The sequence below is a fragment of the Chaetodon auriga genome, chromosome 20, assembly GCF_051107435.1.
Source record: "Chaetodon auriga isolate fChaAug3 chromosome 20, fChaAug3.hap1, whole genome shotgun sequence".
NCBI classification, from domain to species: Eukaryota; Metazoa; Chordata; class Actinopteri; order Chaetodontiformes; family Chaetodontidae; genus Chaetodon; species Chaetodon auriga.
The window spans coordinates 2,572,286-2,593,218 of record NC_135093.1 but is presented as its reverse complement, the minus strand read 5'-3'; the positions used below and the strand labels follow the sequence as shown (position 1 = coordinate 2,593,218).

General features: G+C 45.6%; 2 protein-coding genes across 7 annotated transcripts in view; both read right to left on the bottom strand.

Annotated features, from left to right (window-relative positions):
* Positions 1-1,435: 1,435 nt before the first annotated feature.
* LOC143339015 (inhibitor of nuclear factor kappa-B kinase subunit alpha-like) lies at positions 1,436-13,006 on the bottom strand. Of its 2 annotated transcripts, none has more exons than XM_076759988.1 (22): positions 12,894-13,006; positions 12,262-12,385; positions 11,902-11,996; positions 11,516-11,633; positions 10,818-10,887; positions 10,639-10,727; positions 10,462-10,551; positions 10,139-10,263; positions 9,285-9,392; positions 9,058-9,193; positions 8,400-8,594; positions 8,198-8,300; positions 7,886-8,009; positions 6,641-6,792; positions 6,446-6,507; positions 6,218-6,327; positions 5,781-5,830; positions 5,573-5,678; positions 5,302-5,449; positions 4,773-4,909; positions 3,513-3,612; positions 1,436-3,023 (listed from the first exon to the last, which is right to left on the bottom strand). In XM_076759988.1, exons 2-22 carry the CDS (start codon positions 12,364-12,366, stop codon positions 2,958-2,960), a joined length of 2,289 nt encoding a protein of 762 aa, XP_076616103.1. In that variant the 5' UTR covers positions 12,367-12,385; positions 12,894-13,006; the 3' UTR covers positions 1,436-2,957. The 2 variants fall into 2 exon arrangements, with proteins under 2 accessions (XP_076616103.1, XP_076616104.1); XM_076759989.1 differs by having other exon boundaries at positions 12,262-12,380; positions 12,894-13,005.
* Positions 13,007-14,052: 1,046 nt separating this feature from the next.
* LOC143338963 (PH and SEC7 domain-containing protein 1-like) overlaps positions 14,053-20,933 on the bottom strand; it is a 62,925-nt gene continuing 56,044 nt past the window's right edge. For all 5 annotated transcript variants that reach the window (XM_076759892.1, XM_076759891.1, XM_076759890.1 and 2 more), the window contains 3 exons: positions 19,765-19,909; positions 18,498-18,641; positions 14,053-18,385 (listed from right to left, as the gene is read on the bottom strand). In XM_076759892.1, the coding sequence (XP_076616007.1) occupies positions 18,104-18,385; positions 18,498-18,641; positions 19,765-19,909 (571 nt within the window). In that variant the 3' untranslated portion in view covers positions 14,053-18,103. The remainder of the gene's footprint in view (positions 18,386-18,497; positions 18,642-19,764; positions 19,910-20,933) is intronic.

Below are 20,933 nucleotides of genomic sequence, written 5' to 3'. Positions count from 1 at the left end.
CAGTCGTTTCTCTCAGGAGTTGGTGGAGACCAAAGATGGAGCTAAAAGAGACAGAAACTTGACTGCAAAGGAAGCTGAAGCTGGATGTGAAACTTGGCCACTGTTTGCTAACACATTAGCCACATCAGCTTTATAAGGTTATATAAGTCAGTGCTGTGCTAACAGCTTGTTGCAGGTCCAGCACTGATGCTGGTGATCAGATCAGGCTTTGATGTGTTGAAACAGGAAGGAGACACAAACTGTTGATACAAAGCTGAAAGAACTCTGTGGTCTAAAACATCTCTGAACGCCGAAGCTGTCAAGATTTCACCTGAAGCAAACTGCAGAAAGTCTTCTGACGTCTGTTAGGACTAAAGAAGACAAAGGCTGCTCATAAATCCTGCGTCACACAAACATTAATGTCAGATGTGTAAATCTAAGTGGAAATGGATAAAAGAATCCAGTGACTGGTGTGAATCAGGGCTCAGACAGGGGAGCTTAGCGCTGAGGAATGCAGGCTGGTTTCTCAGCCACAGCTCGTCTGATTCACTCTGATTCACCAGCCAAGAAGCTCGTAAAACAACAGAGATTACAGCGAGCGCGGTTTGTTCTACAGCTAATCTTCATCTCCGCTCAGATCAGCGGCTTGTCGGACACATTCTGCCCGAGATGATACGCGATGACGTCGTCCCTCCTCAGAGCGGCCAGTCAAACATGCAGCCATCTGTGTTTGTGTTCTGATCTGCATTCCAGCTTCAGAACAATCCACAAGGATACCACAAGACTTTCCAGCCAGCAGACTGAGCGTGATCGGCCTCTGTGTGGTCCTCCACGCTTCACTCTGCTCGAGCTGATTTAAGATCTGTTTCACGACAGAAACACAGCTGATGACGGCTGGTTTTGAACATTTGTGCTGTGTGAGACGTGCAGAGTGAGACTGTGACGTGAAACCCTGAGGAGGCCGACTGAAGTGAGCTGGCACGACGTTTCATGCATGTTAACACTTCCGGATAACGTCCTGAACACGAGGACGGCTGGAGGTCTGTCCTGAAAACACTTGCAGGAGGTCATGAGAAGGAAGGAAGGAGGACGTGATGCTAATCTGCTCAGTGACTCACCGTTAATCACTCAGTTTGAAGGCTGAGTCAAATCATCTCGATTGTTTCCAGCTTCTCCTTTTTTAACCACAACTGCAGCTGTACATTTCCCAAATGTCACAGTTTGGAAGATCTCATGAGGTATTCAGGTGACAGCAGGTGTGTGATGACACCTGAAACTATTACTGACCAGAGTTTAGACGTAAGAAGAAGTCTGAATCAAACTTTAATGGTGAAATAAAACCACAAGACCACAGTGATCTCAACAGACTCTTCAGTGGTGCTTTGAGTTAAATGCTAACACGCTAACACTGACAATGCTAATGTTCTGAACGCTGAACTGAGAGCAGAGCCTTCGACAGAGTCATGCCAAAGTCATTTTATTTCATTACCAGGCAAACATTTGATCTTTATACAATGAAATTTCCAAAAAATTAAACATTCAGAGACAAGTTTAAACCATCGGATGGAAACAAACACTCAGATGGAAAGAAGAAAACCGACAAACTGACTTATTTAAATACAAAAAAATATCTTTTCCATTGCACTTCAACTTCATAAATACACCCCAGAAGGTTAATGTCTGTCTGGTCCAAAGCTAACCATGTGACCACCAGCTGACGGTGCATCTGCGGTACATTCAGCTCTTCACTCCGCTGGTTTCACTGCGGGCGAAGCTGCAGACGGAGCTACAACGTTTGACGGAAACCAGGCGGGTCAAAACCTCCGCGTACGATGCTGCGTTCAGGTCGTGCGGGACAGACGGCGAAGAGCTGACAGCTTTAAGGAGAAGCTGACCGATCGATTATCAGCAAATGTTTCAGCAAAGAAGTCCAATCTTCTGCTTCCAGCTTCTTAAATAACGACGATTTGCTGCTTTGCTTTGTTTCGTGTGATTTCAGGTTGTTTGCGTTTGTGTTTCAGATGATGGCTCGATAAACACGTCAGACGAACATTTTATTTTCAAAAGGCTCTGAATCAGATTCTGCCGGAAATTCGTTTAAAATTTGCACTAAATTTGGACACAAACTCCACCGTTGACCCTTCGCTTCCACCCTACAGGACACGAACGCAGCACAAACCGTCCAGTGAAACATTATGTGCACATAAATGAGACGACCCATTAAAAAGACAGACGTACAGAATGGACATACAAACATGATGGCCAGTCACGTCCGTCACACACAGCATGTAATGACCAAAGACTCCTGTCTATGATACATAACACTGTGTTAAAAAACATTTCCATAGACTCTAAAGCTCAGACTTATAGTAAAATATATCAGATCGATTATGAGCGACAAAAACAGCTTCTGTCTCGTTGTGACGGCGAATCCTGCGACGGTTTTGGCAGCCTGGAACGTTTGGCGTGGAGGACGCGAGTCTTCACAGAGAGAGGATACATGGGAGTATCAAAGTGCTGTTTGCTCGGTCGTGATTTCCTCCCCGACCCGCCCCACCCCCGACCACTTCCTGTGTTTTCCTCGTATGTCACAAGTTTGAGTTCCCGTGTTTCTGTCCGACACTGATGAATCCACCTCCAACCCTCGGATCTGGTGCTACAGTTTTGCAGTAACAGTAGAAATGAGCATCATCAGTTTTTGTGGGTGTTCGTGATGAAAGGAAAAGGTGGAGTGACACAGCTTCATAGTTTCCTCATGTAAAAACAGGATTCATCCATCAGGCCTTCCACCATGTGAGACGATGGGAGTGGACAGACACCACTGAGCATGTGTGAACCCCTCTTTTTTTTTTTTTCTACCCCAAAGGAGATCAGTCCATGTACAACTGTACAGCGTGTGACGCCACTCTGCTGCGCTAACAGCTCACAGTCTTTAGTGTTACCCGGAGCACAGGCGGGGATGGAGGACGCCGCGCCGCTCACGCGTTTCTCTTTTTTAATTTTGTTGTTAAAGTTTCGTATTTCGTCCAGCTCCAGTCTTGGTCCTTGAGAGAGAGAATTAAATAAAGGCATTTTCAAAAATAGCTCTGCGGTGCACTTTGATATCGCTGTCTTCAATAACTCTTCCTGTCTGGAGATCCTCACTATAGAATTGATGCTAATTCATGCAGGTGGATTGTCTACATCCATTTTACTTGCTTTGGTCTTCTTCTCTGCCTTTAATGTGTGAAACCATCAGTGTATGGAGTCGCCTGTCTACAACTAAGAGGGCGCTCCACTCTTAAATATATTGCTCCACTGGTGGTCAAAACCTCCAGAAGGTTAAAGTTGAGCCTTGATTTGAGCTCATTGAGCACTGAGACGTGCAGCGAATAAAACAGATAAAACTGCGTTTGTTTAAAAACAGACATCTGGCATCAAGGCCGCGTTCCTGTGCAGGAACCTGCAATTCAGGCTAGTTTGAAGGCTGTCTGTCGTTAGCACTGAAGGTCCTGGACCTCTGAAGCACCACAAATGAAAACCAGTGAACTCACCACGATGCTTTTGGTGTGCTCGTCGGCGGCCTCCTGCATCAGGCTGGTCAGCTGACTGAGGTACCTCTGGTTCTCCTGCAGCAGCCGCGGTGCAGCATCACTGAGGGGTAAACACACAGAGACTCAGCTGTGTCCTCGTCTGACCTACTAAACCACGTATAAAAGTATTTACACGAGTGCATTTCCAGCTGAATACACAACAGAAAATCAAACAAGTGAAGTTCTGTTTTGTTTGGGTTGTAAAACATGTCAACTGGTAATGACATCCAGAACATGTGATGTATTCAAGCCTGTGGCCTTTTCAGGACAGCAGAGAAGCAATAATCACTGAAAGGATGTGATTAGGATCAACAGAAAACACAAATATCTCCACAAATTGATCTAAATTAAAATACAAATACAGTATGACACAATAGAACCCACACACATCCGGCCTGGTGCAGCCAACCGAAGCTGAATGAAGATCATCTGTGTGTAATCAAGGTGCTCCAGCTGGTTTTAGGTGAAACTCGTCCGTGTGTGAAAGCTCTGACAGCTGGCTCGTCACTTTGCTGAAGCTACGCAGCGACAACACGCGAGCTTAAAGCTTTTACACATAAATGATCGTCAGTCACACTGAAGCTCTCCCCAGACGAGTTCACACAGCTGATTAAGCCCGTCGCCGCCACGTAAATCTCCCTGTAGTCCAGTTTACCAGAACTTAAATCTGGAGTCTGCGGTGACGTTCCCACGCTGGTGCACAGGTAGCGACGCATTTTACAACAACGGCAGCGACTGGTTTGTTAAAAAGGTCTGAAAACCCATCATACACTACCTGCTCAGCACACACGCACGCACGCACGCACGCGCACACACACACACACACACACACACACACACACACACACACACACACACACTGTCACAGGCAGCTGGTGAGCACAGTGGAGCATTTAGCAGCTAAACACACAGATATTTCTCCAAAATCAGATCTAAGAGGAGAGTAAACATTGGATTTAGATTGATTCAGTGGGCAGAAACATGACTCCACCTGAATGATAATGTTGCTCCATAGCTGCTGGATGTGTCAATGGGCAACTGTCTGCTAACTTACATAAGGCGATACAATACCAGCAGCCTTCACAGCTCGTTTCTGCTGCCCCCAAGTGGCCAAAAAATGTTGTGCCGTGGAGATGAGACCTCCTCTCACTTCAGACTTTCAGGCAATGCTTTCAACACAGGCCCTGGATCATGTGACTTGTGATCACTGAATGAACCTACCTGTCGTTGGGCCCAGGTAGGGATGTCAGGGGGTGCGGGGAGCTGACAGGCTGCGCTGACTGCGACCACTGAGAAACCTGCAGCAGGTTGGACGATTCGGGACTGGCTGCTATCGAGTTCCTCGACGAGTTTTGAGCCTGCAGGAGAGAGAGAGATCACACATGCAGCGGTGACGAACAGCACAGCTGGAGACCCACTGATGAGCTGCAGAGGCGAAGGATGTCAAGGGTGTTAATGCTGTGTTAAAGATGGAGAGTGTGGAGCTGAAAGAATCAACTTTCAATCAAAAACGTCAAATATTACAAAGTTGTGGCTCCTAATCTGTGACTGTCTGGGTTTAAAACTGTTGATGTGAGCTTGGCCTTGTCCATGAAAACAGTCGTTAGCGTGACCTGGTTTTATTAAAGCATTAAAACTTTCGCTCAGCGGTGTTCATACACATGAACCAACATGTTTCACACTCCATCGTAGAAAAAAAAAATGCATTAAAACCTGATTGTGTGTAACTAAACAGTGCAGAGACACTTACGCAGGCGATCTTCAGTAAATGCCAGAACTCTCTCTGTCTCTTGATCTGCATCTGCATCACTGTGTTGTCGGCATCCTTGATGCTCTCCAGGGTTTTCTCGATTCGTGGAAACAAGTCGATGATCTTCTGTTTGCTGATCAGGATCTTACTGTTGAGAGGAGCAAAGACAGAGCAGATGTTAGCATGCGCCGTTAGCGCTGTGGCTCTCGGCGTGGCCGGAGGACGGAGACAGTTTAAAGTGAGCCCAAAGAAGACTAAAACACAGTCTTACCTGAGGTGGGTGTACAGATCTTTGAGGACCTTGTCTTGGTTCTGGACAGTCTGAATGATGGCCTTCACCATCTCGGAGCTGTCGCTGCTCACATCTGGTTCAGGTGCTGAGAGGAAAGCATCAGATTAATGAAGACGAGTGACCCAGGCCATTGTGATGTGACGACATCATCCTGAATGCTGATAACTTTGATTTAAGTGTCTCTTACTTTTGCATTTCATCTTCAGTTGTTTGTAGAGCTCGATCGCTTTTTCTTCTCTGCAATAAAATTCATTGGTCACATTTACATCTTTACCAGACTGACCAACCAATCAGCTGCAGCTGCAGAGTCAACACTTTTCTGTCTGTCTGAGCTGTAAAACTTCAAAATGAATCATCATAAAAATGCTTTCTTTGGTCCCTTTTATGACAAAAAAGGGTATTTTTGTCTTGTTGGCCAGTGTTTAAAAACGTTCGCTGGTCCCAAAAATCACACTATTACGTCCAACATAACAGCTGTCAGGGCTTAGATCCAGCAAACTCAACAGCAGGAAGCATCACATCATCATTTCTGTCTTTCAGATCAACCAACACAGGAAAAAGCCTGTAATAACTGAGAGTGTGGACTGTACACACAAGGGCAGGTCAGAGTCCATCAACACTCACAGCTGCTCCATCTTGTCTCCTTGGCGTCGAGCGTAGGGGCTCCTCTGAAGTTCGACTATCTCCGAGTGCAGAGCCATGATCTCATCGTCCAGGTGGCTCACCTCTGCCACCTGCAGGACAAACGGCGACATGCTCGGACTGAGAGTTCGACTTGTTCTGAGAAACATTAGAGGTCATTTAAATGCTTTCAACATTTCAAAGATTTTGTTTCTGTAAAAGGAGCATCACCTCTGCAAACGCAGCAGCTCTTTCCTCGTTCTCCTGCCAGGCCTTCAGCATCTTCTCAGAGGCTTTGGACACACAGACAGCTCATCAAAACAAACATCACACTCAGTGCTATAAATATGCAAAATATTCCCATATGTGAACGAGGTCCATTAGAGGGTCGAGCATCAGAGCGAACAGCTGCCAGTAAACACTCACATATGCCATAGTGCATCTGATCGCTGTACTTTTCCAGGTCGTACTGGATGCTGCTCTTGAAGAAGTCCAGCTTGGCCTTCAGCTGCTGAGAGAAGCCAAACATGCTGTTCTTACACCTGGTCAGGTTGGTGTTGTAGCGCAGGAGGCTCAACCTGCATGAGGAGGAAGGAGACAGCTAAGAGTGAGAGACAGTGGGTGTTATCGAGGACCACAGTGAGAGGGGAAATAATCCCCAAAAAACAAAGCTTTCAGTCCAGGATGGCCCACAGAGGATTACGTTAAAAATAAGAGCTCTCTGTGACCTTACTTCTGTCCACACAGGACGGACGTACTGTCCGTATGTTGTTTTTCCTGCAGCACACGGAGTCAACAAACCTTAACAAGATTCTGCTTCAGTGATTTCCTGCACACAAAATGTTTCAGCCTTAAAATTCATGTGTGGCCACGACATCTCCTGAGCCTTCCTTCTGATTTGGCTGCCAATTTAACACATTACCCCTCGACCATGTTAGATTAGATTTGATTAGATTAGATTAGCCTTTATTGTCTCCCTCAGGAGAAATTTGTCTCTTTGCATTGGAGAGACAGTCAACGCAGCAGCAAACGCACAATCACACAACAGTTAAAGTGCACCATCACACACAGATCTACACACACTAGAACACACACGCTACGGTTTAATCCCAGGACACGACATCCTGGGAATACCAATCCAAAAAACTTCACGTTTCCCAAGAAAAATAATAACTTGTTTACTTTAGAAACATTATGAATATATTGGAATATATTTGATAAGTATGTCGGCTGACAGTTTGCTTTCGATGGTCAAATGAATGAACACATTCAACAGTATTGGCACTGAAGAATCCATCTGAACCTCGAACCAGCTGAGTGACAGCGTGTTGGGAGCTTTGCTTTTTAACTATTTTGCCTTAATAACTTTTGATACCACCAGTAACTGGGAACCAGCACATTTATGTATGTGATTCCTGTTGTGTTTTCACTGTAGTTAAGTTTTACCTTAGAAATAAAATGCAGTTACCAGGATAGAAAATAGCTCCTTTTCGGGGAAAACAGTAATCCTGAATACGCACAAAGAATAAAGCACGACGTACATGAAGATGTTGCTCGTTACAAAACATTAAAAGGAGAATATTAGTATTCAGTGACACTCGTCAACAACATTAAAACAGGTATTTTTGCACTGAGAAAAACACAAAATGCTGATTTCTTCTCGTGACTCACATTGCAGCCCTCTGTCCTTGGAAAAGCCTGCTGTAGTCCTCCTTCAGGCCACAGATGTAGCTCACTGCTTCACCCCAAACCTTCTTCAGTGCCACCAGGGGCAGCTGTGTTTTGGCCTCTTGCACTGCAACGTTAAAACAGATGCATGACAGCTGCACTGGGTGATGCTCAAACAGAGAGCAGAACACTGGTGGAGTAACTGAGGATGGTGTTCATCGCTGTAGAATCTACAAGAACAGCCTGTAATAACCCACAATCTGCTTAACATGTTCTAATTTGTGCATTAAGGTACAGTGACAGCAATAAACTCACCGATAGTGTTGACTTTATCAGGCAGCTGTCTGGCGCTGAAGGGACCAGAGTACGTGGTGATGCTCTTATCAAACAGGTAGACGATGTAGGTGTCCCACCCTCTCTGCACAGAGACAAGAAAATCAGCACTTGAACAGCATGGAGATCTACTGTAGATGCATGTTGATCTGCAGGCCAGCAGACTGCTCCAGAGTCAACTCACCACTCCATCCAGCACACACTGTGCAGCAGGCTTCCTGGGATCCAGCGACACTCCCGTCTCCTGCAGCAGCTCCTGGTTCACCACTTCGATCTTGGTCTCGGCCTCAATGCGTTTCTGCAGACTGTGGAGACTTTCGTCCGGAGCCAGCTGGAAGGAGTAGACCTGAGCTGTGGTCATGTTCAGGATGTGGACGACCTGGAGAGACAAGAGGGAAGCTGTAAGTATGAAGCACAGGTGATTCAGCACACAGTAATCCACGTCTTCAATCGGTCTGGTTCCCCTTTAAGAGAGATAAATGTTGTTTTTGCTTTTGATGGACCAGAAAATATCATAAACATGTCGTGTATTATGTCTGATTCATAGCACTAAATGTGTAAAACTGTCCGGGACTGAAAGCTCTGAAAGTTCTTGTGCATTTAACAGCTTTTGGCTTCTGCTATTAAATAGAAAAAACAAACGTCTGCAGAAAAACTCTGTCTGGATATCGGTGCAGAAGCTCACATCACATTGGCACTGGTAAGAAAAGCAAAACCTCAGGTGAAAACCATCAGCATCTTCTCTGCACTTCAGAGATGAAGGCAGAAGAGAAATGTGTGGTTGACCCGGGCTGAAACGGTCTGTATCTCCACATAAGACTTTAAGCTCTGCAGTAACTCGCCTTCATACTCAGAATCTGCTCCAGCACTTCAAAGCACAGAGGTTTCTTGGTGTCGGAGTGGACTCTGCCTCCTCTCTGGACTGGATCCCACTTCAGCATCAGCTGAAGCAGCGTCTCCATCGGCTCCAGCAGCGTCCTAAAACACAGCATGGAAAAGATGGGTTCAGCTTCCTTCCATGGACGAAGACAACCTGCGACACCCTGCGTGAACAGTGACGGCTCCTCACCTGCTGAGGTTGTTGGGGTAGGGGAGGTGCGTGGAGAACTTGACCTCTCCGTTCAGCTCCTCGACAGCCATGATGTCTTTTGGACCTTTATTCCTCACCTTGCTGGCCCTGTGGATGACAAGAGACGAGATGATGATGATGATGATGATGATGATGATGATGATGGGCAGAGAGCCTCTAGCTCTAGAAGCTTTAGATCTACAGCTCCCATAATCCTGGGGTTTGAGGGATCTCAACAGGAAGTAAAATGCTGCCATGGAGTCAGTCAGCGAGCTGTAGGCAACAACCTGAAAAACATTTTTTAGTCTAGACGTTTACATTTCAGCGAGCTGACACCTTTAATAGTACGCTGAGCCGTTTCTGTTGTATCCACGGACGTGCAGACACGATCACTGGATTACTGGAGAAAACTTTAAAATGTGACGATTGTCAGGCAGGTTCTGAGTTGCAGTATAAGGAGCGTCTTTTTTCTATGATTTCTAAGCTGATTTATGGATGTGATGGACATCAGAGATCATATGAAATCCATGAAAATCCATCCGTGATGTGTGTGTTCATGTCTGACTGAGTTATGACTCAGAGAAGGAGTGAAAGTTCTGATGCTGAATTGGGAGCTGAAGGTTTTTAAGCACTTTAAATACCTTAAATACCTTCCATGTGTCACACCCTCTGCGGCTGCAGCACTGTGTTGGTGAGCGGCCAAATCAGCAGACTTACCAACAATAACCAACTTGTTGAGAACACCTGCACGCACCTGTTCCTTTCACCTATCTTTGTCTCACCCTACAATCCACCTCTGCTGCAGACTGACGAGTAACGTTTCTACTACTTATGAACAAATGAAAGTCTCCTACCACTGCACAGGCTGAAGGTTGTGCAGGAATGGACGAAAACCACAACTGCATTCAAACACCATCGTGCCGAAGCTCCAGTAGTCCACGGTAACAGTGTATGGCTTGTTCTCAAACAGTTCAGGTGCCTGCAGGAAAGAAATGACAATACTTTTACTTTTCAACCTCTATCAACAACACAGTTAATGAGCATTTGTACATTTCATCATCATTGAAGGCAGGCAGAAGATTAAAGGATTTTGACACATAATTAGAAGCCGTGGATTACATAAAGCTCAGTGCATCTGAGGATAAAGACACAATTCCTTGTTTGCTTAAGTGCTTACCAGGTACTGAAGCGTGCCAACGAAGGAGGTGCACAGACTGCCCTGGTCCAGGTCTTTAGCATAGCCCAAGTCAATGATCTTGTGAACCAGCTGTAGAAGAATATGTAAGTGTAAGACAGTTTCTTCAAGATGTACGCTCACACAGAATGGCCACAAAGCCACCAAGTGGCAGCTTACCTTTCCGTTGATATCTTGCAGCACGATGTTTTCAGGTTTCAGGTCTCTGTGTATGATCTTGTTTTCATGCAGATACTGGATACCAGATCCTAGAGCAGATAACAGTGCTTCAGCTGAACGATAAGGCTCTAACAGACACGTCTGAATGAACGAGCTGCACACAGAGAAAACGAACGTACCAACATCGTTGAGTAATGACAGGACTTCGCTCTCTTTCAAACCGCAGCAGTTTTCAGGTTTGCTCAGCATCTGTAACCCACACAAATGCAATTCTCTCACATCTGCAGCAAATTAACATTACATGACAGAACGGTGATGCAGCTCGATGTGCGGAGGGTTAATAAGCTGCACTACTTTTGTTGGAAGGGAAAACCAGCCTCCTGCAAACGGGTACAGTCTATCTCTTCTTTTCCCTCGTTTGTGGCCGGTAAATGAAAGTGTGTATCGCAGCCAACAATGCAGCCCAGCAGGAGAGACGCTCTGAGCTGTGCTGATTTCTAACTGAACTACGACCAGGACGCACATTTTTACTCTCTCTGACCGTGGAAACCTGATGTGAAAGGCCGATTCTGAAAGTCCTGATTTTGGGGCAGCCCTAGTGAACAATAATTCATGCACTGCTGCACCGACGTTGATAAAATCTCTATTTTAAGCAGCAAAGTGTGGTGAAATAAACCGATCAGGCTCACGTCATTGGTTCCCAAAAGCTTTTAACCTTCACCTCTAATGGAAGCAGGGTGGTTTTAGATTTAACCACTCTGGAGACTGCTTTCAAAACACTGTCTTACTGTGAACAGAAAGCCCAACAGCAGCAAAGGATGCAAATTGAACTGGTTTAATGTTGACATATTCTAAGCCTCCTTTCCACAGTCCCCACCTTCCTCAGGTCTCCCCTGGAGCAGTACTCCATGGCCAACAGTGGAAGATCGTTTAAGGCTATGTGCTTCATTTCCTCCGGGACATCTCGGGCTGTCACGACATTGATGTGATTTAACCTGAGAGAGACAGAAGGTGGAGTCATTACCGCATTACTATTTAACAATGCCCAGATTTTGCAAAGTCATTCACTGCTACAACGCCTGCAAAATACTTTCTGTGTCATATTTTACTGCAGTCCCCTTTAGGTAATTCATAACTTATGTGACTGTAAATGAGTATCTTCATTATGATATCAAGGCGTCACTACATAACACCTTTAAAAAAATTTGCTCTATATATGAGCAGAAGTGTGAGCTGAAGAAAATGTATGAAAATGAGTCAAACTTTTTCATGATCTGGATTTCTCTGCTCCATCTGTCCTTATTCCTTGGTGTGAGCTCTAGACGGCACATTTTCACAGCTATTTTTTCATTTGTTTCCTGCAACACAGATGAGAAATTCCATTTTTATATCAGCACATATAAGCAGACCCAAAAATGGCAGTTTGTGTGTAGCTTTGGAGGAGCTGCTCCCCATATCGCTCCATACCATGCTACAATAACTGGACTATATTATTAATGCCAATAGGGAGTAGCTTAGCAGTGGCACAGCTATTATACTGGGTATTTAGCTTAGTGCCTCCTTCTTCTATATGATTTTTAGTGTCACGTGTGCAGTATCAGGGTTATGTGGCTCTGAACTCACATGATGTTGGTAGAGGTAAACATGGGCAAAGCCGCCCATGCCCAGCCTCTCTTTCAGCTCCCAGTCTCCGCAGTTCTGGTTCTGCCTGAAGGGAGGTTTCTCCATTGTTATAACGCAAGCTGGACTAAAGTAGAGAAATAACGTTAACATGTCAGTAACAAAACACAAACGGCGCAACGTACATACAATTTGATTTCGAGGATTCATTGATTGCGGTCTTTGAATTTCTACCTATCACAAAAACTATCAACCAAAGGGGCAAGACTACATCCTGGGTGAGCTGCCAGGCTAATGTCGGATGACATCGATATTTTAACAATAACGCGTCAAATTGACGTCTCCTGACCTGCCTTTTATAACACCTGATATAAATTTACTAAAGACGGTCGGAATGAATAATACACATACATACGCAAAATAAATTGTTCTTTGAGTTAGCTACATTGGCTAACGGTTAGCTAACGCTACATCAACAGTAAGCTAACCAACAGCAGCCCAACACATTCCAGGAAGCAGACGGAGCCAGTCGCTAGCTTTCTAGCATTAGGAAATGAAGGCTTCGACGCCGGTTAGGTGACGTTTCAATAATGTCTCCATGACGAGCCGCTGGTAAAACGCGTTTTGACACTTACTTCGGGTTTCTATGAACGTGTCATGAGCTGTTCTCGGTAGAAATGTTTGCAGTCTGTTGTTTTCTGGTCAATGCAGAACCGTGAGAATGTGTACTTTCCTACGTGACGTCACCAGAATCCCCGGCTGTGTCTCTTGATAACGAAACGAGGGCGCATTCAACAACACAACGCCCGTTGCGTTCAACGATGCTAAAACTGCTAAGCAACCGCCAAACAACAACGTTACACAGCAAATACCACAACATGATTCTTGTCTATGATGCTTCTTCACATGGCGACAGTTTCTAATGATAATAATAAAAGAAGAAGAAGAAGGAGTAGTAATAGATGTAGTAGTAGTAGTAGTAGTAGTAGTAGTAGTAGTAGTAGTAGAAGAAGAAGAAGAATTGCAGCTCATAGAGATTTAAAACAAAGAAATCAAATGCACCAAATGCTTCACAGAAAGAAAGAAAATACAGAAGATGGAGAATAAAAGCCCACTCAACTGTAACCATAATTGTAGAAAATAAGATCAAAGGCTGATGGGAATAGAGTAAAGAGAACGAATAACGTAAAAGGGAAAATAAAACCCACTGAATAATTGACGTATTTGTACTTGAATATTTCCATGTTATGCTACTTTATACTTCTACTCAACTTCACCACTGAAGCAACTATCGCACTTTTCACTCCACCTCATTTATCTGACACTTTTAGTTACTGGTTATCTTTCAGATTACAAATTTACACACACGCCCTGTCCAATAAAAACCACGTATCTCCAGATGTGTTGATGTTGAATGTTTGTGCTAAACTGAAGGGTGAAGCTCCTTTATGTCTTGAGAAAACTCTCCTCCTTCTTCAGCTAAATAAACTCTTTAAAAAGCCTCTTGGATCAGCTGAAAATGCATCGTCACAAAGCTGAGAACAGGCTGTTTTTCTGAGCTCATCAAACTTTTTGGAGATACGTAGTTCTCACAGGATGGTCACACTACAAACATATGATGATCTTATCGAATATGATGCATTGCTGTGGATTAAAGCAGCCAACAGGATATAAAGTAGCATCTACAGCAGTGAAATGCAGCTGAGAAATGAATGAAGCTCAGAGAAACACTTCAGTCCAGTATCTGAGTAAATGTACTTCAACGTGCATCCACACAATGATGCTCAGACACAGTTACGCTTCCAAAACACTTTTATTTTCATCTTCAACGCCTCCCAAAATGAGAAGCTCACAAACAACATTTCCTTGGTGAGTTTTAACAAGGCAGTGACACATGTAGCTCACTGTATGTGTAGCATAAAATGAACATTGCCTTTACCTGCACCAGTCTAAAAAACACTGAGATGGATCAGATCAGACCTCTACATGTAAAAAGATTTGTATGAGCTGGCTCAATTCTCTAAAACACAACAGCATACGACAGCATTAAATATAGCCATTTCCTTCATTCACATTGAGAGAAATAAAAATAAAAAATGACCATGAGCTCAAGGACAGGAAGAAAAATGTTGACCTACCTTATATATTAACCCTTCGTTTAATACTCTAACCATAATATAAATGAACGCAGGCCATAATATCTCATGCTTTATTTACATGTCACATTCAGAAATGAGGCTTTGAATGGAAACAGCACAAGTGCACGTTTAAAGGACCGTTCGCCCAAACCGCTGCAGGCATGCGCTGCTGCTCTGATGGAGGTTTTCTACCGCTGCGTGCGACGGGGTGACTTTCACTTGAGCATCACAGAGCCGTCACCAGGGGAACCAGCCATTTCCAGTGCCATGGAGATCCTGCAGCTGCTCTTTGATGGAAGTGAGTGGTGAAAGCACACGGTGGGAGCAGGTGGGGAGGGGAGGGGGACCTTGGAGACTTTGTCAAGGTGGAGGCTTCCTTCCATACCACACCCATCCATGCTGAGTGGAGTGAGCAGAGCCTGTGCCTGGAATACCCAGCAGTCAGATTAAGTTGCTGCACTCTTGCTGATTATTTTTAACATAAAGTAGAATTATTACCTTTTAAAGAAACTGATAAGCGTCATAAAAGTAGACTTACACTGTACAGGTGTACCTAATAAAGTGGCCAGTGAGTGTATCTGATCTACGGTCGCATATGTTAAAGAAAAGCTGCACATTCGAGAAGCTGGAGGAGGCAAACGTTTGACAAAATGACGATGCAAAGATTAATGGATTATCAGAACGGTTGCAGATGAATTTTCTTTTTGATCGACTGATTGAGATTTGAGATTTATTCGTATGCTTTGGAGACACCAAAGACTACATGTTAATAAAAGTGGATAAACTGTGTGCTGAGGATACGATGGAAAGCCCCAGAACAGCTGCTGGGTCGACTTTGTGGTGAATTTGTGCTAAATGAAACGTAGAAAACGATCGTAACATCCAACAAAAGGTTATTTTCAGTAACATGAGGCAACACAAGCTGCAGCTGCCGAAGTTTCAACCAAACGATGCTTCAGATTCCAGGATAAAATCTGAGATGTGCTTTGATTTACGTGATGTACCTGAACATTCCAGAAGGAATCACAGCTCATGCTCTGTCCTCTCAGTGGAGCGTGAACGACACTCAGTGCGAGTCTGGCTGCTCTTTGACAGTTTGGCCACATCATAAACAGCAGAGTCACATGATTAATAAATACAGAGCTGTAATGTCACGTTACATAACTGGTAAAAGATGCAGGATGTCAGCTATGGCAGCAATATCCACAGAAACTTTAAACCGCCAGGCTGACAGTGATATCGGTGAAAAGACGAGAGGAGCAGAGATACAGATCAATGACGGTGATTTTCATTATCGATTAATCGTTTCGTCGGCAAAAAGTAGTGAAAAACTGCAACGAATCGCTTCTTTTGTCTTGATTAACAGTCTAAACCCAAACATGTTCTGTTTTACTCTCAGAAAGACAAAGAAAAGGAGGAAATAGTCTTGATAAAGAAGCTGAACTGGGGGCATTTTTGCTTGAAAACGATGATAGTTTCGAACTCTCTGTCGAATCGATCAATCGACTCTAAACTGCAGGCAGAGCTTCGACGGATCTGCTTCAGCCTCATCCTTAAATCACTGGTTAACAACACGGGAGCTGATGCAGGACAGAAGAAGCGTCAGACATGAAAACGGCTGCAAAGGAAGTGCAGTCACAGCATGCACATACAGCAAGACGTGTCGACACACACACTCAAACACGCTTTACACCCACGGTTAACACAAACAGGTGCTGTCTCATTTAGCCCTGCAGCACCCATCCCCGGCCTCAGGTGAGCGGGTGGCGACATGCATATTCACTGCAGGTGCAGCAGGTGTGATTATGGCTGAAAAAACTGAATGCTGCTCCCTGCTGGTTGGACGCTGGCACTGCAGCTGCTCAAGGGGTCATTTTAAAGCCTGAGTAGAAAATGGCTATACATTAATAATGCTGTGAGGTGTATATGGCTACCAACATCACACCCAAACATTACGTGGTTCAGCGTTTAAACCACTTCTCCTTAACGAGTAGCTTCATAGTCACATTGTCTTCCTTTTTTTTAAACATTCCTCAACTTTTTCATGCATGTCTAACAACGCCATCAACCCTGATCCCTTTAAAATCATGCGATTAGGCCACAGCGAACCATGCGCCGTCTTTGGAATACGTCCCACGGTACCTGAAATCCTCACATGAATTCACCTTTTTCACCACCCAGTGGTGAAACCCTGTCACCAACACCCCCGGATCGCTTACTAATCTCTGATAGGTACATAGGCGTCACTATAATACTCATATTGTGCTGAATTATTACCATCATGTAAGAAAGAAACAACACATGATTATCGCGTAGTGCTTTTGGGACTTACAAGAAAATGTCAGCTTTGAGTGCACCTAATGCATCTTCACAATAGCGTGTTGAATATATTGTAAATATACTGTCATGTTTCCTACGATATAAGCTGATGGTGCCTTATATACAACATATCCTGGATGTTTACAAAGAGCATGGATAACATATTTCCTTTTACATTTTCAATATCATATTTCATCAGACACTTGACATACATAGGTGGAATAGGTTCAACATCAACAAACGACTGTAAAATACTGTAAAAATATTGAAAAAACATGAACATTCAGGGTCTGCCTGGTGAGTGTTAAAATAGGGTTTATAAATGAGAAGCTATAAGTACAGACAGAGATTACACGTGTTGGCTATGGCACCGGCATGAGGACGAGGACTCGTCGACCCCAGAGAACACCTCTGCTGCCCTCAATGTAGTAAAAGGCCTAAAAGAAGCTGTGCTGGATGCAGGCATGCGGATCACTGGAGAAAACAACTTTCGGCCAAGAAATAGAGAACAGAAGCACACCACGGGACAGAAGCGAAAGAGAGAGATCGCCTGTTCAAGTAGAGCAAAAAAAAAAAAAAAAAAAGACCTCTCTGGATGAGATGCAGTTATGTTGCTGCACAGCAGGAGTACTGACGCTGCTGCCCTCAGTGAGTGGAGCAAAGAGGAGGCGAGCTGCAGCATCGCATCGTGGTGTGTGCTGCAGCCGCAGTACGAGTACGCACAGGAGCAAAAAGCTGTGATGTCCGGCTCCCGTGTGGAATGTGAACGCACCGCGGCGATGAGGCAAAAGAAGGAGCTGGAATGTGATGGCTCCATAAGACCTGGTGATGTTTTAGGAGTTCAGATCAGAGCGGCGGCGGCGGCAGTTCAACTGAAATCAAATCAGCGCTCGTCTAAAATGAGATGTTTTATAATGCGTTTGGTCCCAAAACGGAGTGAAAGGTCAAGAAAAACGGTGGGAGAACGTGGCCGGAGAGGTGCCTTGAAAGAACAAAAGGGGAGAAAGGGGAAGGATGCTGGATGTTCGTCGCTGTCTGGTGCTGCGTTCAGGGTGTAGGCGCCCTCGTCACGCCGCTGCACAGTTCAGTCTGCTGCTCGTTCTCAAAGACACCTCGTCTCTGCAGAGCTGTGACCTCCCAGCCGATCCTCCCACCTCCTGCACCAACAACCTCGCTGGTGTTTCCCAGCCCTCCTCTGTTAGACGAGAAGATTGGGGTGCCGGGTAGGGCGTCGTGGTTTGGGGGAGGGCGTGGGGTAGACCCTCACTCCTGCTCCCCCTTCAAGCAGAGCTCCAAACCCTCCTGGATCTCAAATAAAAACCTATGCAGGGAGACGGCCTGCCGCTGGCAGTGCAACGCTGTGCCGCTCCCGGCGCCCCCGCCCCGCCTCACTTCTTGACGGCCTGCCGGTAGCTGTGTCTCTGGCCTTCTGGTCGGAGCTTGCTGCTGCAGCCGCTGGCTTTGCTGCTGTTGCCCCCGTCCCTGGTGCTGCTGGCCACGCTGGCCACGCTGGCCACGCTGGCCTGGCTGCTCTCCTGCAGTGTGGGGCTGGAGTGAGCCCTCTGCAGCCCGTTGTCCTCCAGGAGCTGGGACTCGAACACAGACAGGTCCTCCTCGCCGCTCCGGATTTTAGCTCGCAGCAGCATGACGTAAGTCCCGTATCGTGTTTTCTGTAACAGACAGACAGAAGACATTCAGGATGGGACGACTGAGGGAGCTGCAGTCCTGTAATAATGACTTCACGCTTGACTGCCCGTCTCTTTTATTTTCAGTCCAGCTCACCTCAAACTCCAGATACTCGTCTCGCTGGCGGTACTCCTCCAGCTCACGCCCTTTGACCTTGCGGTCTGGAGGGTAGGAGCGCAGCTCAGCCAGCTCGGTGGACAGGGTTCTGAATCGAGCCTCGTGGGATCTGATCTGCTCCTCCTGTAAAGCACAGCACCAGCACTGACATCATGAGGGGGTGAAGGAAATAACAAACACCTGCCTGCTTTAATTCTGTCAATGTTTTGCCTGTTTTATCCCACTGCATTACTGACTCACACACCCACCTGTGCACCTGTTCTCTCAGCAGCTAATCAGCTCTCCAACAAGCAGCCACCTTCCCTCAGCTCCACACCAGACTGCCTCCTGTGCATTCTGCCCTCTCATCCGGCCGTCCTGTTGCCTTTATATCACCACTGACTCTCGACCTGCCTGCTGTGTCCCTTTTGCTTTATTTGTCTTAAACTACAGACACAGTTGCTGTGATTTGTGTGAGCCTCCTTTTTTTTGCCTGTTCAGTGTTTCTGTGCTGCAGTGCAGAGACGTAACATGAAGAGGCTCTAACAGGACAATAACTTCAGAAGACAGAGAGCTGATTTGTCTGAATCACAGTGTTAGCACCGTGCAAATTCTCTAATGGATTTTTGCACGAGCTGCGTCACTCACACTGGAAAGGTGATCTTTTCATGGTCAGTATGAACAGGTTGAATGATTACAGCAAGCAGACCTGTTTCATGCATCTCTGTGCACAACCTGCATCACTGAACCTTTACAAACATATACAGTTTTCATAGTCATGTCTCATATTCCCCTGCACACAAAGCTGAAATCAAACCTGTTAATATTCTTGTAATAAGCAGAAAAAGATCCTGATACAACAAACTGAGCGCATTTTTTGTCTCACGATGGCAGTAACACACTCTCTCAACTTTGACTGCTATCAGGCCGTTCAGTGATTAAATCTGCGTCCTGGGCCGAGAACAACAGACATCATAAATATGTTTCCACTTTCATTTCACAGCAAATCGACATGAGGAATGAAAAGCCTGCGATCACAGCCCCAAGCAGCCACTAGTAATATATTACATTTGTGTTAAGTGGAATGCTGATTCATGAAAATTTAATTCTAATTACTCTGCCATTATGTTATGAAAAATGGCTGCACAGAACGGATCATTATTTTAGCTTCGGCAGATTTGTATCGGCTCGCTCTAATGACTTTCACAGGATCCCGGACTTAAACTCAGACCAGGTTCAGCCCCCTGGAGGACCAACATTAAGATACCTCGGGCAGCTTTGACATCGTCCCCGGCAGCAGCGGCCGGCTGAACTTCTTCTGGGAGCCAATGGCTGCAGGGAAGGGGGGAGCCGAGAACATGGCGGCCACCGTGTTGATCCGTGTGATCCAAGACTGCATCTGCTCGGCGTTCCTGCGATGGATAATACACGCCCACGCAAGCACACACACACACGGAGACAAACACACAACAGTATTTACACATACAGTAGGTACACTAGCAGCTCTCGTCAGCACATGGCTAGCTTACAGCATCAAAGGGATAATTATCAGAAAATGCAGACTTGCTGTTGACAAAGACATTGTTTTGGAGCCAATTAATGCGAGAGAGAAAAAGGCCTGTTTTACACTAACAGACCCATTAGGGGCCCATGAGAAATATCAGATTGAATCAGACGGCCTTGCTTAAATCCTCGGGGAGAGACCGAGAGAGAGAGAAAGAGAGACAGACAAAGAGGAGAGAGGCAGAAAGAGGAGAGAGACGCAGAGAGGGGTACAGTATCTGGGACAAATGCAAGCTGCAACTGGAGCACAGAGCCTGTCCTCCTGGGGGCTGAAACATGTGGCCACTCATGTGCCACTTCCTGATAACACACACACACACACACACACACACACACACACACACCTCCACCTAGCTCTTAATGCTCACGATACATCCAGTCCAACATGTGTGTGCAGCATTGACACACACCACATGTGCACGGCTGGCACCACACGTTGTTATCTGAGGGTGGATGATGGGCTGTGATTAGCCAGCTGCACTTCATGGCCAGAAGTATTTGGACACCACATTAAGGCCTCGCGTGATTGTTGTCGGTCCCAAACCGTGGGCATTAATCTGCTGTTACAACAGCCTCCTCTGGTGTCAAGCTTCCCTCCAGATGTTCAGCCTGGCTGCAGAGCATTAGTGAGGCTAAACACTGAAGCTGGGTGATAACACCTCCCTCTTAATCTTCATTCTAGTTGACGTCAGAGGCGCTGAATGGGGTTGGCGTCGAGCTCTTCCACCCCAGGCTGGTTAAACAAACTTCTTTATGGACGTGGCTTTGTGTCCAGGAGTCTTTTCACGATGAAACAGGAACAAACACGAACTGTTGCCACACAGCTTACTGTCTGAAAGTGTGTTAACATGCACTGAAGAAAGTGGGTTAAAG